We start from the raw sequence: 14,756 nt of genomic DNA, 5'->3' as shown, positions 1-14,756 counted from the left end.
GTGCTGTGAAAATCTCCCAGTTACGATTCCTCCATGAAAGGCTGGCAGCTGCTCCAATGCTCACCTCTTGGAAATGGGGGCTTGGGAAGTGGTCCGTACTCAGAGGTCTCTTCCCTAACACTCACTCTTAAAGCCAGCCAGTCGGTACATTTTCTCAGAAGCTCATGTCACCAAAGAACCCTGCTTCCCTCTGGGGACACACAGGAGGAAGGGTCATCTTCTTCAGCGTGAACTAGAGCAACCAAGGTGGGCACGTTTCCTAGGAGCACGTGGAGAGCCTCGGTCACAAGAGCTGGAAATGCAGACAGGAAAGGCCAGAGTGGAGGACGTGCACACACCACACCACCTTGCAGCTGCTTCCAGGGAGGGAGGAGGCCATCTCTTCTGCCCAGGGGCCCGTCTAATGCCACGGACACCCCTATTACAGAGTTCATGGTCATGAGCCAGATGCTGGGCAGTGGAGAGGACCACACCCCTAGGTCACTTTTAGGACATCAAAACTGGTGCCAGCCCAGTAGGAAAAAGGGACGATCCCATCCCTTCTATAGCCACTTTATTTCCCTGGTGGAGGTGACACTGGGAACAGGCCCAGGAGAAAGTGACCCAGAGAGGAAGCAGCGTCTCCTTTTTTGGCAATTTTTAGGAAGCAAAGCGCCCTCCACCCCACCCTATTTGCCAAGAATAATTTAGAACGACTCCTTTCTAAAAGCAGAGGACTGAAACACAGAACTCTTACGGCGTCCTGCTGACTCAACGGCTCAGAGCTTACCAAGAGCTGATGTGATTCAACGAGAAATGTATGCGAAAGCAAAGCAGTCTGCAAACTGCAGCACGCTGCCCAACAGGAGGTTGGTGTCAGGAAGGCTCAAAGGGACACGTCAAAGGCCATGGCTGGCACAGCCTGGGGGTGCCCACAATGCCCTGAACCCCTGAGGAGCCCGTAGACAGGCATGTTGCTCAGGCAATATTTGGGTCTGAAGCAGCCTCCTCAGGCCGTGGAGAAACCTTATATAATGAAGTTACTATTACAGAGCACTTTTCTTTCCAGGGCAGGGTTCGCCTTTCCAGCCACCCAAAGGAGGCCTCCTGGTCACAGTATCACTTAGGATCTGACTGAGCTTCTGCGGAGCACACTGAATTATTCACTAGCTGTGGACACTGGCCCAGCTCTGGGGTCCCGGTGGTGGGGTATCTGAAGAGGTGGAAAAGGATGCAGTGAGCACACTCCTCAAATCCAGACTTGGAGGAAGGTCCAAGAGACAAAAGAAGCAGGGGCATCAGCCTCAGGAGGTGGAGGATGTGACATGGTGCAGGGGCTGGGGCAGCAGGAGGGGTAGGGAGGCAAGGAACAGTCAGACAAGCGGCCTGCAGCACCCCAGCGCCTGTCACTGGAGAGAGAAGGGAGGTCGGAGGAGGCTTCTGTTCCCAGGAACTTTGCTCACTGCCTCCAGCCCCCACTGCAGCTCAGGGGAGCCCTCGGGTCCCTGGAAGCCTAGAAGGAATGCAAGGGGGTATGTGCACTCATCACTGCTCTGGTTTCAGAGTCCCCTGCCCTGTGGTGCGTGGAGAAAGACCAAACGGAGCCTATGAAAAGATAGAAGAGGCAGAGCACGGATCAGGTAAATGATACTGTATTTCCATTGCCTCATCTGGCACCAGAGGGGACCAGGGTCATGTTTCGCATCTCAGGGATGCGGTGGATCCAGGGAGGAATGTGCCCGGAGGCTGGGGAGACCCGTGCCTGCTGCCATGAGCCATGCCCAGGTCACCAGCGCCGGCTCCTCGTCGTCTGGAACCGACGACAGAGAGCTCCTCTTGCTGCTGTTATCAGCTCTGGTGTGGGGGGATGACACTTGAACCTTGAGCACACCTTCCGTGGGGGCGTGTGTGAGGGGGCTGGGGCTGAGACTCCTTGGAGTGGGGAAGGCTGAGGGCCTGACTGGCGTCCGCTACCCATGTCTGGGCTGGCAGCATCTCACGCCCCCCTCCACGCCCCTGGGGCTGTGCTGAGAGTCAGGCGGGTTGTGAAGGCAGGACATCAGGTCTCGCTAGGTAACTTGGACGTTATCTAAGTTCACCCCCTGCTCCTAGAGGAATGTTGTACTCCCAGAAGCCAGAGCTAATCTGGAGAGCGCTGGGTGTTCTCTATCCAGAAAGAAAGTCATGGATGTCGGTGGGGGAAGATGAATAAAGGCTAATTCCAGGGGCAGCTGGGTCCAAAACCCTGCTCTAAATTCAAGAGGTTGCCGCAGCTTACGATCTCCGGTGGCAGAGCTTTAGGTAAGGGGCAGAGTCCTCATTTTTTGGCCCCTCTCCTGATTGGACAGGAGCCCTAAAAGGCAAGGGGGTCTCACCTGAACATGAGGAACTCCAATCAGACTAAAGGAAGAGCTCCTTAGCTCACCACCACAGATATATCGGGAACCACGGGCTTTTCAGCACCGAGATGGGGCGCAGCAGTTCACGGCGAGGCACAGAGCTGCCCTGCCTTGGCCTGGCGAGCGGCTGGCAGCGTGGGCACCGCCTCGGGGGGCCCTCCTGAGGCCGCTGGGCTGGCTGCCCCTCTGCCGAAGGAGGCTTTCCACACAGAGAGGAAGAGAGAAGGATGAGAGGGGGCGGGCGGAGGGAAGAGAGAAGGCAGCTGTCCTGCCCAGCCACTGGGAGTGAGTCCGGGCTGGCACAGACCTGAGCACGTACACGAGTGACTGAACGGAGAGAGTGTAACAGCTCTGAAGCTGGACGCGTTCGTGCGGACAGGCCAACGGACCAGCCGGACAGGGCCCCGTCGGCCTCCCGTGGAACCCGGCCAACACGCTCAGACACATCGGGAGGCCTCACAGATGAGCGGTCCGGCCTCCCCCAGCTGCCGAGGGGACACGTTTGGAAACCTCTCTCCGCAGAGCTGGCCCCACCCTCCTTGGAACCGGCAGGCTCCCAGACCTAAATAAACCCGGCCCCTCGATGCACGCCAAGATCTTCTTGGCAAGAGCCTAGGGCTAAGGGCGGCCCCTCACTTGCTACGCCTCAGAGTAAACAGGGGTGCTTATTTATGCCGCTTAGTTATTAGGGCAGAGAAGAAATCTTGTTGTCGGATAAATCTGGCAGAGGCGTGTACAGGACAGGCTGTCCAGAGTTGGCTTGGGTTTACGCGATGAGCGGAAGGCCCCTGGTCTCCCCGTCTGGGGCCTGGAGATAACACCTCCGTGAGGCCATCATGACATCATCTCCACCCTCTCCCCCTGGCCCACGGCACCTGGCCCTCTCTCCTGCCCTGCCTGTCCTCAAAGCCAGGGGGCAGCAGGCTGGCCTGTCGGTAAAGTCCTCTTGCCACTGAGCCCTCGGTGCTGGTCTTTAGCCTAAGGTTCCGGACATCCTCCGTGAGCTTCAGGCTCCCACCCCACCCCCCACCCCCCGCCACCCCCGACCCATGCTGCGCCTCGTGCTCAGGAGACCAGCCACACTGCACCGTTGGGGAAGGATGACCAGGGCAAGCTCAGAGGCCAGGAAGGCAAAGCTGGCTGTGAACTCAGCACTCTTGCGCTCTTCCAAGACCCTCCAGCTGGAGCACCTTCCACAAGTTGTCTGAATGTAGCGACAGCTGGAGAGAGCTTTTGCACAAGACTGAGAGGGAAGCAATGACCAAGCCAAACATGGGAGAAAGGAAAACAAGCGTCTGACCCCTGCAGGGGCTAATCCACTCTCTGAAAGTCTAGGATCAGGTTATCAAGGCAGGACAGGAGAGTTGCTAGCTTTCCCTGAGCATACACTACGTTCTCTAGGAGCTGCTGCTCAGCAGAAGAGAGCAGGGAGGGGAGTGAGACTTATCTGCTGAGGAACCAGGAGGCCCAACTCCGTTGCCACTGCACGTACAACCAGTGGTTCCTGCTGAAAACTCCAGGGCCCAAGTGTCCAGAGGTCAAGGCCACACACAGACGGGGATGGGGAACCCGTATGTCACCTGCACGCTCTATTCACCTGCCAATGCCCAGCGCACCGATGATGATGACCTACTTTCCCCACTTTATAGATGTAAGACAGAGACAGTGGCCATCTTGCTCCGTGTCACACAAACAGGAGAAAGCAGAATGGCGAGGCTGAGATGACAATCAGCTTTCGTTTCGAAAGGACAATCAGTTAAGCCACAACCTCAAAGACAACCAAGGAGATCTGCAGGGAACAAATGACAGGCAAACAACATCACTAAGGCTGAGCTGCTTCCTGGGACTGTGAGCCCCTCTCTGTGCCTCTGCTGCACCCCTGCTCTCCGCGGGGCTCCAGATCCCCTACTTTCTTAGGGAGGGGCTGGGGTGAGCCTCTCAGGACAGCTAAGGAACTTTAGCTGCCTCTGGGGTGTTTCAGTAATTCAACCCCTGACAGGGCTGGCTCTGGTCTGAAAGTCAGCTGCTGAGTTCTAAACAATGGCAAGGGGTGTGGACAGTGGGAGAGGCTTATGAATTAAAAATAGATGCTAGTAATCACCAGGGAGCTTGCAGAGAGCATGTGGGGCTGTGTTTACTAGGGAGGGAAGAATCCCTTCTATTCATGCCCAGAGACCAGGGTGGAACCACCACCAGCTTCTCACACCAGCCAACGGCCTCGAGGTTTGGGGGAGTCAGCTGACCAAGCAGGGTTTACTGATGGTTGGAAGACCCCTCTCCTCAGGACGCAGAGGCACCCCCTCTTCTCAGGATCCCCCAGGGCCACGCCCATCCCTGGAGGGACAGCGCCAGATCAGAAAGCATGTGTAATGGGAGGGGAAATGGCAATGAAGAGACAAAACCACCACCCTGGGGCTGAGGCAGACCGCTCACGCTCACGATGGTACTGCACAAAATGGTCCCTGGCAGTTTTAGTGACTTCGGATCTCAGTTTGGTCTTGTGGACGTGCTGAAACATGGGGTCTAGTCTCCTCTCTGCCATGAACTGGCTGGATGCCCTTAGGCAAGCAGCGTCCTGATTCCTCCAGGCCTCAGTCTACTCATCTGTAAAATGGAGATAACAGTACCTGCTCTGGCAACTTCACAGGGATGTTATTAGGATTAACCAGGCAATATGTATGACAAAGCTTTGGAAAGATGAATATTCTAAATATATAACAGTCACAGGAATAACCATTTTCCCCATTCCCACCTTAAACTCAGGGAACCTTCCCTCAGTGAGTTCACCCAAGAGTCTCCAGGCCTGTCTTCCACCAGCAACAAGAACAGAACCCTGCCTGCCTCCTGGACACCTTGGGGGCAGTGTGAAGACCAAACACGAGCCTTGTGGAGAAGCTCCCCAGCTGTTGGCCCCATCGCTGCCCCCTGCATTCCCAGTCAGCAAACATCAACAACCCCTCGTCAGCCTCCAAAAGTGCCCACCGCGCACCCACTCCATCTGCTTAGCCTCAGGACCACAAGGTTCACAGTCTCCCTCCTCGGGAAACGGCTCTAGGACCAGAGACCCCGGCTTGACAGGATTGCTCTAATTTGACTTTTAAAATGTATCCTCTGACTCAGCAGTGAGAGGTGGGCTTGGCCGCTGCTACAAACAAAACACTTGCTCATTGGGAATTCCCTGGTGGTCTAGTGGTTAGGGCTCGGCGCTTTCACTGCTGTGGCCCGGGTTCAATCCCTGGTTGAGGAACTACGATGCCACAAGCCATGCTGCGTGGCCAAAAAAACCCCCAAAACTTGCTCATTAAGGGCTGAACAGCTTGGTTCATCCTGCCCAGTCCCTCTGGGTCTCCCTTCCCTCCACAAGGCCACATTTTCCTTTTAGCTGACACATCCAGATCTCACTCTTGGCACAGACTCCTCTGCAGTTGAAACTAAGCTTGCATATGGTCCAGTGCCATCATTTTACATACTCCCTGTATGCTGTCAACCCCCAAGTGTCTGCTTCCAGCCTGGGTTTCTTCCCAAGACTTCAGCCTCCAACACCTGACTGCTTACTGGGCCTTTCTACGTGGATGTTTAACAACCATCTCAAACGTAACATGTCCAAAGACGAGCTCTGATTTCTGCCCCCACAGTCCATTTGCCGCCTCCCCCAACTCAGTTAACGGCAATTTCTTCTTTTAAGCTGCCATGCCAGAAACCTGTGAGCCATCTCTGCCTACTCCCCTCCTGTCCTGCCCCACATCCATCAGGAACCTCAGCAGCTTTATCTCTGAAGCAAATCCAGAATCCAGCCACTTCCCCCACTCTCACCCTGCAACAAGCCACTGTCAGCTCACCGCTGGAGGCTCCCAACAGCTTGCTAGCCAGACTCCCTGCTCACACGATGGCTCATGGCCGAGTCTCCACACAGCAGCCAGAGTGGTCTTCTTGAGGGGTGTTACTCATCTGTACAAAACCTAATGACTTATCTCGCTCGAGAAAAAAGTCAAAAGTCCTTTTCCTGGCCTACTAGTGATCTGTAGCCCTCCCTGCCCATCTTTTCAAAGCTAACGAGGGACTTCCTAGGTGGTGCAGTGGATAAGAATCCGCCTGCCAATACAGGGGACATGGGTTCGATCCCTGCCCCAGGGAGATCCCACATGCCGCGGAGCAACTAAGACCGTGCACCACAACTACTGAGCCTGTGCTCTAGGGCCTGTGAGCCACAACTATTGAGCCCCACATGCCGCAACTACTGAAGCTCATGCGCCTAGAGCCCATGCTCCACAACAAGAGAGGCCACTGTAATGAGAAGCCCGAACACTGCAACAAAGAGTAGCCCCCACTCACTGCAACTAGAGAAAGCCCGTGTGCAGCAATGAAGACCCAACATAGCCAATAAATTAATTAATTAAAAAAACAACTAACTAATGAAAACAAGACTGCCTCAACCAATGTTGGCCTCCTTCCTCCTCCCCAGAAAAGCTGCCCCTCCACTTCCACCATCTCCTAAATCTACTAAAACTGGTTTCTTGCCACGGTTATCAATGACCCCTACTGCTTGATACTATCTGTGTATATTTCCAAATCAAGATCTGACCTGTCACTCTTGCCGCATTTCACTCTGTTGAACACTTCCTCCCTCTTCAAACTCCTTTCTCCTTGGGCTTCAGCATCATCTTTCTCCAGGTCACTCCTACAGACCTGGCTGCTCTGTGCCTCATACGTCGGCTCTGTCCTTGGCCTCCATCTCACTCGACACGTGCCCTTTGAGGGTCTCATCCACACCCAGGATTTCAAGCTCAGTGCTGGCCTCCAGAGCACTAGCCCCAACCCAGACCTCTCCCTCAAGAACCCAACTGCCAGTTGGTGCTCTTTAGATGGACAGCTCCCAAAGGCACCTGCAGCTCAACATGTCCAAAAGTGAACTCATCATTTTCCTTCCAAAACATGCTCTGTCTCCTGTGTTTCCTCAACTAGAGAATGCCCTATTTCTAAAGTTGCTAAGCCAGAAACCTAGAGTCCTCCTCTACTCCTCTTCCTTCATCTTCCATGTCCACCTTCTCGCCTAGCACTATTGATGAGAACTGCCAAAGGCCTTCTGAGTTTGTCTCTGCCTTTCCATCCTCACTGCTGCAGCCTAGATTCTGGCAATAGCTCCAATAACGGTTTCTTTGACTCCACTCCTGTCCTCCTTCCTAATCTACTGTCTGTACTAAGACCCAAAGGGACCTCCTCCTGCCATTTTCCTGCCTAACACCCTCTGATAACGTCACACCATCCCAGCTCAACATGGCAAGGCCTTTTGTGATCTAACCTCTGCCTACCTGTCAATCCCCAAAAGCGCTGGATGCTCCAACCACAACGAACCCCTGGTAGTCCCTGGCACCAGCGTGCTTGCTTTTGTACACACTACACCCTTCCACTCCCCCACCCTTCCCCACAGTTCTTCTCTGGCTAAATTATACTCCTTCTTCAAGATTCAGCTCAATGGTTTCCTCTAGAAGGTCTTTGCCAACAAGCTGTCATATTCTCTATTACAGTCTCATCACTTTATCCTGTCCATTCACCCGTCTGTCTCCCCTCTATTCAGTGAGGACGACACCTCCCGTTTATTCATTCTTATAGCACATAACAAGTATGCAAGAAATACTTATTATGTGAATAAAAGAATGAATATATAAATTCAGAAAGTACCAGACTAGACTTTCTCCTTACCAAACAGCCCTTCATGGATTCCTCCTGTCTTCTTTGGTTGGTAACAATAATAAAAACCATACTGTGCCAGGCTCCATTCCAAGTATTTGACATATATGAACCCATTTAATCCTAGAGCAATTCTGCTACTACTATCCCCATTTTCAATTGGGAAAACTGAAGTACAAAAAAATTACGTGACTCAGGCAGTAAGTGGCAGGACCAGGGTTGATGCTAGTCTGTGCTCTCCATCACTGCACCTACTGCCTCTTGAGAGCATGTTTAAGGAAAACAAACCAAAACTACTATCAGCCTGAGCAAAAGATAATTTTGAAAAACAGATCCCCAAAGTCAGCCTTGTGGAGATCATCATCTCTTGCTTTTGGCTTGTCCTATCTCTGGCTCCTCCGATCAGACACACAGCTCTGCAGGCAGCAGGGTGTCCGTACCCACCAGGCCAGGCCCCAGCTCCGGTCCTCAAGGCCAGAAGCCCCTACACAGGTGGCTCCTGCCTCTGAACAGCCCCCATCTAGAAGGCCCTCCTCTTGCCCCACCTCACCTTGTCGCCGAGACCCTCGGCCTCCTCGGCCAAGAGGTTGCCCCCATCAGCCAGCAGCAGGGCCGTGTCGGTGGTGGAAGAAGACCGGGGGCGGCACTGGTGCTGGTGCAGGATGGCGGCCAGGCTGCTGTCCTGGGGGGCCTTGCGCAGCAGGTGGGGGCTGCCGCGCTGGGGCTCCAGGGAGCTGCTCTTGGTGCGCCGGCTGCCGCCCCCGCTGCCGCTGTGCAGGCTAGCGCCCCGCTTGATGGACGGCCGGGAGCGGATCTGCTGCAGCACGCGGTTGAAGGCGGTGGGCCTGGCGGGCAGGTCGTGCAGGGACATGGCGTAGGAGACGCGGTGCATCTCCGGGGAGCGCTCCTTCTCGTCCGGGGAGTCATGGTCGGACATGCCCTGCTGATGCTGCTGCTGGGAATCCTGAGACGACGGGTGCTCCCTCTCCCGTGACCGGCGGCGGCTGTGGAACAGGTGCTTCAAGCCGTGGCCAAACATGGAGCCCTCTGAGAGCTGCTGGATTTTCTTAAGGGGGAAAGATAAAGAATCTGGTGAGTGGAAAGTTCTCGAATGCCTATTTGCTTGGGGGCAGAGGTGAGGGGTCCATTCCTGGTATACGAGTGTAGCTCCTACAGCCATCTGAACCTGGAGGATCCCCATAAATGTCCTGTCATGCCTAAAACGTCACCTTGCGGAAAGGTGGCAACCCAGACCCATTCCTCTCAATCACGAAGAAATGTACCCTGTGCCTTCCCACAGGACATTCCCAACCCACACGTGGTTCAGGGTTACTGGTCATGACATCCTTGTGGCTACCATCTGGGGCTCAGGAGCACATGCAGGCAGCCCTTGGCTCATAAGGTTTATCCCTCTGGACTGCTTCTCCCCCCACCCCCTACTCCCTTTCTCCTTCTAAATTAGGTCCTTCCTCCAGATGCTGTCTTGGCCCACCAAGCATCTATTTCCAAAGACGCCTCACTGCAACACTCCCTGGGAAAATCAGGGTCAAACGATCAGGTGATACTATTGTAGCAGATACTGCTAATTACCTACCCAATATCTACTCTCTTTTCTTTCTTACCAGATTGCATGGCCTTATTGCACCATGCTAAAAATTCTTGCTTCCTCAGACGCCCTTGCAGCTAGGAGTGGCCATGTGACATAGTTTGGGCCAATGAAAAGCAAGGTGAGCATTTCTGGGGAAACTTTTGCTTTCCTAATAAAGGTACTAGCCCTTTTTACTTCTTCCCATCTGGAACGTGAAGGTAATGCCTGGAGACGCAGCAGCCATCTTGCAACTGCAAGGTAACTGGCATGATGATGAAGACCGACACACAGATGGGAGAGCCCCGAACAACAGGCCTGGGAACTTGATGGCCCTTTGGAGTCACCAACCCAGCTGTGAATGCCTACCCTGGGATTCTTGGTTCACGAAATAAGCAAGTCTATCTTTATCTATACAACTTTAGAATAATTTCCCCTTATTTATAGCCAATCTCATTCCTGACTTAGCAATAAATTTTACTGAAGCTTCCGGATTGGTGAACACTTCTACAACCAGGAGGGTGGCACATTCCAGTCCCAGGGCTACAGAAACTCCCGTACTCAAGAGCCTTCCAAACTTCACCATATGTGCCTCTTCACTGGCTGTTCATCTGTATCCTGTACAATAAACTGGTAAATGTTAAAAAGTAAATAAACTACCTCCATGGGCATACCTTGTAGTACAGTCAGTAATATAACCACTTCTTTAGAATACAATCAGAATCAGCTAGCTAAACGAGTGTCTTTCCACTCAGACTGGAACAAACCAAAGGGGCTCTGGGGCCCAGTGCTGCCCTGGCCCCAGCCTTCCCTGTAAGCTCTGCCGCTGAGATGCTCCACCTGGCTTCCCAGACAGCACTACTCAGAGACTGGCAGCCTGACTGCCCAGCCAGCGCGAAGCAAGGTGTGGGATAAGTCCAGACAGATGCTTCTGTCACGAGGCCAGCTCATGTGGTGGAGCCAAACCCTCGGCAGAGAGCTTCAGAGCCAAGAGGAGGAGGGCTGGGGCTTGGAGGACCAGGTAAGAACCCACACTCTGTAACCCAGCCACATGGGGCTCAGTGACCTAGAGCAGGTCTTCATCTGTGAGGAACAACCCATCCCCTCAGGAGGCAGCCTCAGGCATCTAAGAAACCTTCCAAAGAATTCCAAGGACAGGATTTTCTTTTTTTCTAGAAACAAACTTACAGAGCAGAAAACTTGAACCACGCAAACACCAAGGAGGAAACCATCTTCAGATCTTCTGAATTAGCTGACCCCACTCTCACTGTTAACGTCACACCTCAGCGTGGTTTGTGCACACGGCTGCACTGACATCTCACGTCAATAACTACGCACACTACCGTGGATTTGTGTCAAAGTGCAGGATTTTCATTTTTCACCTCATATGAGTAGCCCCACAATCTTCAAAGTAGGTGGGGTCCTTATACAATCCATTTTACAGACCAGATAAGTTATATCATCACAGCTCACTGTGAACTAACGGTTGACAGTTTTCAATACGTTCTTTCTCCTGCATTATCTCACTTGATTTTCCCAGAAACTAATAAAAGCAACAGCAGCAACATTTCCATTTTTAGGTGAGGAAATTAAGGTGACCATCACTCCTTCTCAAGAATTTAATCCTGGGGCAGCCCTGCAGATGCTAGGTTCCACAGCGCCAGGTCTTCCCACGGGAGCGTCCTCAGGGTCCGCCTGGGGCAGAATCTGCTCAGGGTAAAAACACCATGTCCAAGGCAGGCCGGACTGAGGAGTGCACTCCTTCAGACTTGGAAATGGCCAGGTCCTGCAGCCTCTGGACCAGGGACAGGCCAGGACACCCCCCTCCTCCTCCTCCTCAGGCCCAAGCTGATACCAGACCTTCCTCCAGGCATCTCGGACGGGGCCAGCTGGCTCTGGCATTTGCCCGGCGACGTCTGCCAAATGGTCACATGACACATTACAAACTCTCTTTCTAGCATTCTATTCCAAGCCTCTTTGTCCTCTCCGCATCACTCCTAACCTCACTTCTCCAACACTGAGGCCCCTCTGCCACATCCACTCAGAGTTGCCTTCAGAAGACGGAACCAGAGTCCTGAGGCATCTCCTCTCCCTGAGCCCCGGGAGAAGGGGGTAGGCGCTGGGGACAGCAGCCACCCCTGTCGGCCACATGGCTTTGAATCCTAAAATCCTGGATCAAATTATTTTTAATATCATACAACAGCGTTTTTCAAAGTGCTTGTCAACGTATGCTGTCATCCTAGCCCTGACACGAGCCTAACCCCAGGAGGCAGGATGTGACAGCATCAGTGTCTCCATTTGCAGATGAAGAAACTGAAGCACAGCACAGTGAGAGGCTCATCCCCGCCACACAGATGAACCTCCAACTTCTAGTCTAAGTTACCTTCACCGGCTCACACACTGATTCCGAGACTAAAGCTGATGCTGTTCTGGGATACATATAAATACTGTATCACAGGCAGGATCAAAACAAAACAAAGATGCCTGGGCCACAGGGAGTTCCACCCCCTGAACTGCAGTGGTGAACCTTCCCGAGCACTGAGGCAAGACTTGTAACCAGTCTTCCTTTCCCACCTTCCCATTTGTTCTGCAGGTGAAGGAAAGCCAGGGTGACCCCAGGACGTTTGCCCCAGCAGCACGGAGGAGTCTGCTAAAGTCTATGGTAGGGACAAGGGGAAAGAATAAAAAAAGACAAAGAATAATGGGGGGAGGGCGGTGGCTCCAAACGAAGGGTTTTACAAGGTGCAAGGCAAGGACGCAGGGTAACACATGGGCTGGGCTACTTCTGCATGTGGGTGTCAGCGAGGAGACAGTTAAGGACTTTTGACATAACATGGTACGTAAGTGTTCAAAAAAAAAAAAAAACCAACAACAAAAACCCCAGCACATACACATAACCAGCCACAAGTTTTGGAAATGAGGAAAACCATGGTGACTAGCTTGAGGGAACTCAGCCACCAACGCAGCAGAAAGCACCACCTGCTCTGACTAACAGGTTCCAGCTACGAAATGTCACTTGCTTCTCCACATTGACTATTGCTTTTCCCCAGCTGCCAGAAACCATTTTGGGGGCCAAACAAAGCCATGTATTTATTAGGAAAGGAGAGCTGAGATGTTTCAGAGTTAGAGGTGGGACACAAACAGCTCTCCCGATCCATGAGAACAAGCACGGGCTGTCCCAGAACTGCCCAGAGGCCAGAAGCGAGGCAGAGGGAGGGCATCCTGGGGCCAGGTACCCGTACCTGGGGAGGTAAATGAGGGAAGTTTGTTCTCTTCCCCTGAACTATCTTTAAGAGCAGAAAGGGCCCTGTCTCCTTGGGGTGCCATCAACATCTCAGGAAGAAAGGGTGGACTAGATGGTTTCTGAAAGATCCTTCCTGAGAAGGCTGTGGCCTCTGAACATTTAGGCTTCATCCGTTTTCCTCCCTGGGTGTGGGTCCCCCAAAGGGGAAGTCTGCTCCAAAAGCTGCAAACACAGCTGCGTGAGGTCAAAAGTAAAATGCTTCAGGGTGCAGACTTTGGCACCATCTGGTTAAAAATAGCCAAAATCGGCTTCTAATTCCTCCAAGTCCCTGTGTTCTTAACAACTCCCATTAAAGCTGAAAGGATCTTTAAAAGTGACACTAACCTAGAGCTAATTATCCCACCTGGCAGCTGACTGCATCGCTGACTGCATATCCCCTCCTCCCACCTGGGTTTGTAACTCCCTCTGTCCCACCACAGGTTCGGCTGGGAGGGTTCAGTGGGGTGACTGGGTCACCACGAGCCTTAGCAAGCCTAGGTCGCCAACGTTCCTCTATTTATAGGGTCTCTATGGAAACAGGGCCAGCATTAGAGAGCTAATCACTGTAAAAACCCACAGAGTCCTACTCTCGAGAAACAAAGTGGATTGCAGAAGTCTCCAATTGCCCTTAAGAAGCCTTGGGTGGGGAGCCTGGGGTTGGAGCGGGAGAGGAACCGCCACCCCAGGTTTGGCGCTGACGGCCACAATGATGGAGAAGAGTGAGCTGGGGCAACTGTTTCTCTTAGAAACACAGTGCTGAAAGATTTTTGGAATCATTTTTTTCTTCCCCAGCATCCCAGCTGACATTAACAAAATAGATCTCAACTCAGGGGCAAATGATTTCCCCATTCTCAATTTTATTTCAATTCCTCATTCTTTTATTGTTCAGAGAATTCTGCCTGGAGCCAATGCAAGTTAGGCAAGGGGACCTCATGCAGCAGGTCTTAAGGCAGAATCGGCTCAACGTATACCAGCATAAAAGATTCTGATTAAAGTTATCTTCATGGGACTTCCCTGGTGGAGCAGTGGTTAAGAATCTGCCTGCCAATGCAGGGGATGGGGGTTCCATCCTGGTCAGGGAAGATCCCACATGCCACGGACCAACTAAGCCTGTGCGCCACAACTACAGAGCCTGCACTCTAGAGCCCATGAGCCACAACTACTGACCCATGTGCTGCAACTACTGAAGCCTGCGTGCCTAGAGCCCGTGCTCCACGAGAGAAGCCACCGCAATGAGAAGCCCACACACCACAGCGAAGAGTAGCCCCCACTTGCCTCAACTAGAGAAAGCCTGTGCACAGAAACAGACCAGATGCGGCCAAATAAACTTTTTAAAAAATTAAAAATACAAATAAAGTTATCTTCATGATGTGCCCTCTCTCTGCCTCTTATTCTACCCACCTTCACTGCCCCCCTGCTCCATACAGCCCTCTCTGACCACAGCAGTCTAAAGTGATCTCACCAGCCTGCTCTGAACTCCAGAGAGCTGGTTATCTACATCACTCATCTTGCAATTAATCATGTTCTGCCTTGTGACATAGCTCTCTCAAACTGTTATCCAACTTTTCACCTGCTTCTGGATGGAATCCTCAATGAGCAAATGGAGGGTAGGAGCTATATCATCTATTATCTTTATGCCCCCAATAGTAGGGGGAGAGACCTTAACACAAACATGGCCATTGCTACTCAATTATTTTCTGAGTGGAAACTGTGCACATTTACAAGACCATCTTAAAGAGGAGATTTAGTCTTTAGACTACTACGTTTTCCAAAGATTTAAAATGCTCAGGGACTTCCCTGGTGGCGCAGTGGTTGGGAATCC

The 14,756-nt window shown here is 52.6% G+C and overlaps 1 protein-coding gene across 1 annotated transcript in view; it reads right to left on the bottom strand.

Annotated features, from left to right (window-relative positions):
• The window catches only part of TMCC2 (transmembrane and coiled-coil domain family 2), a 36,280-nt gene that overhangs the window by 15,142 nt on the left and 6,382 nt on the right, over window positions 1-14,756 (bottom strand). The window contains exon 2 of the mRNA XM_057729331.1: window positions 8,617-9,132. Within this exon, the coding sequence (XP_057585314.1) occupies window positions 8,617-9,132 (516 nt within the window). The remainder of the gene's footprint in view (window positions 1-8,616; window positions 9,133-14,756) is intronic.

The sequence above is a fragment of the Hippopotamus amphibius genome, chromosome 3, assembly GCF_030028045.1.
Source record: "Hippopotamus amphibius kiboko isolate mHipAmp2 chromosome 3, mHipAmp2.hap2, whole genome shotgun sequence".
Lineage (NCBI taxonomy): Eukaryota > Metazoa > Chordata > Mammalia > Artiodactyla > Hippopotamidae > Hippopotamus > Hippopotamus amphibius.
This window is presented reverse-complemented; position numbering and strand designations above follow the sequence as displayed.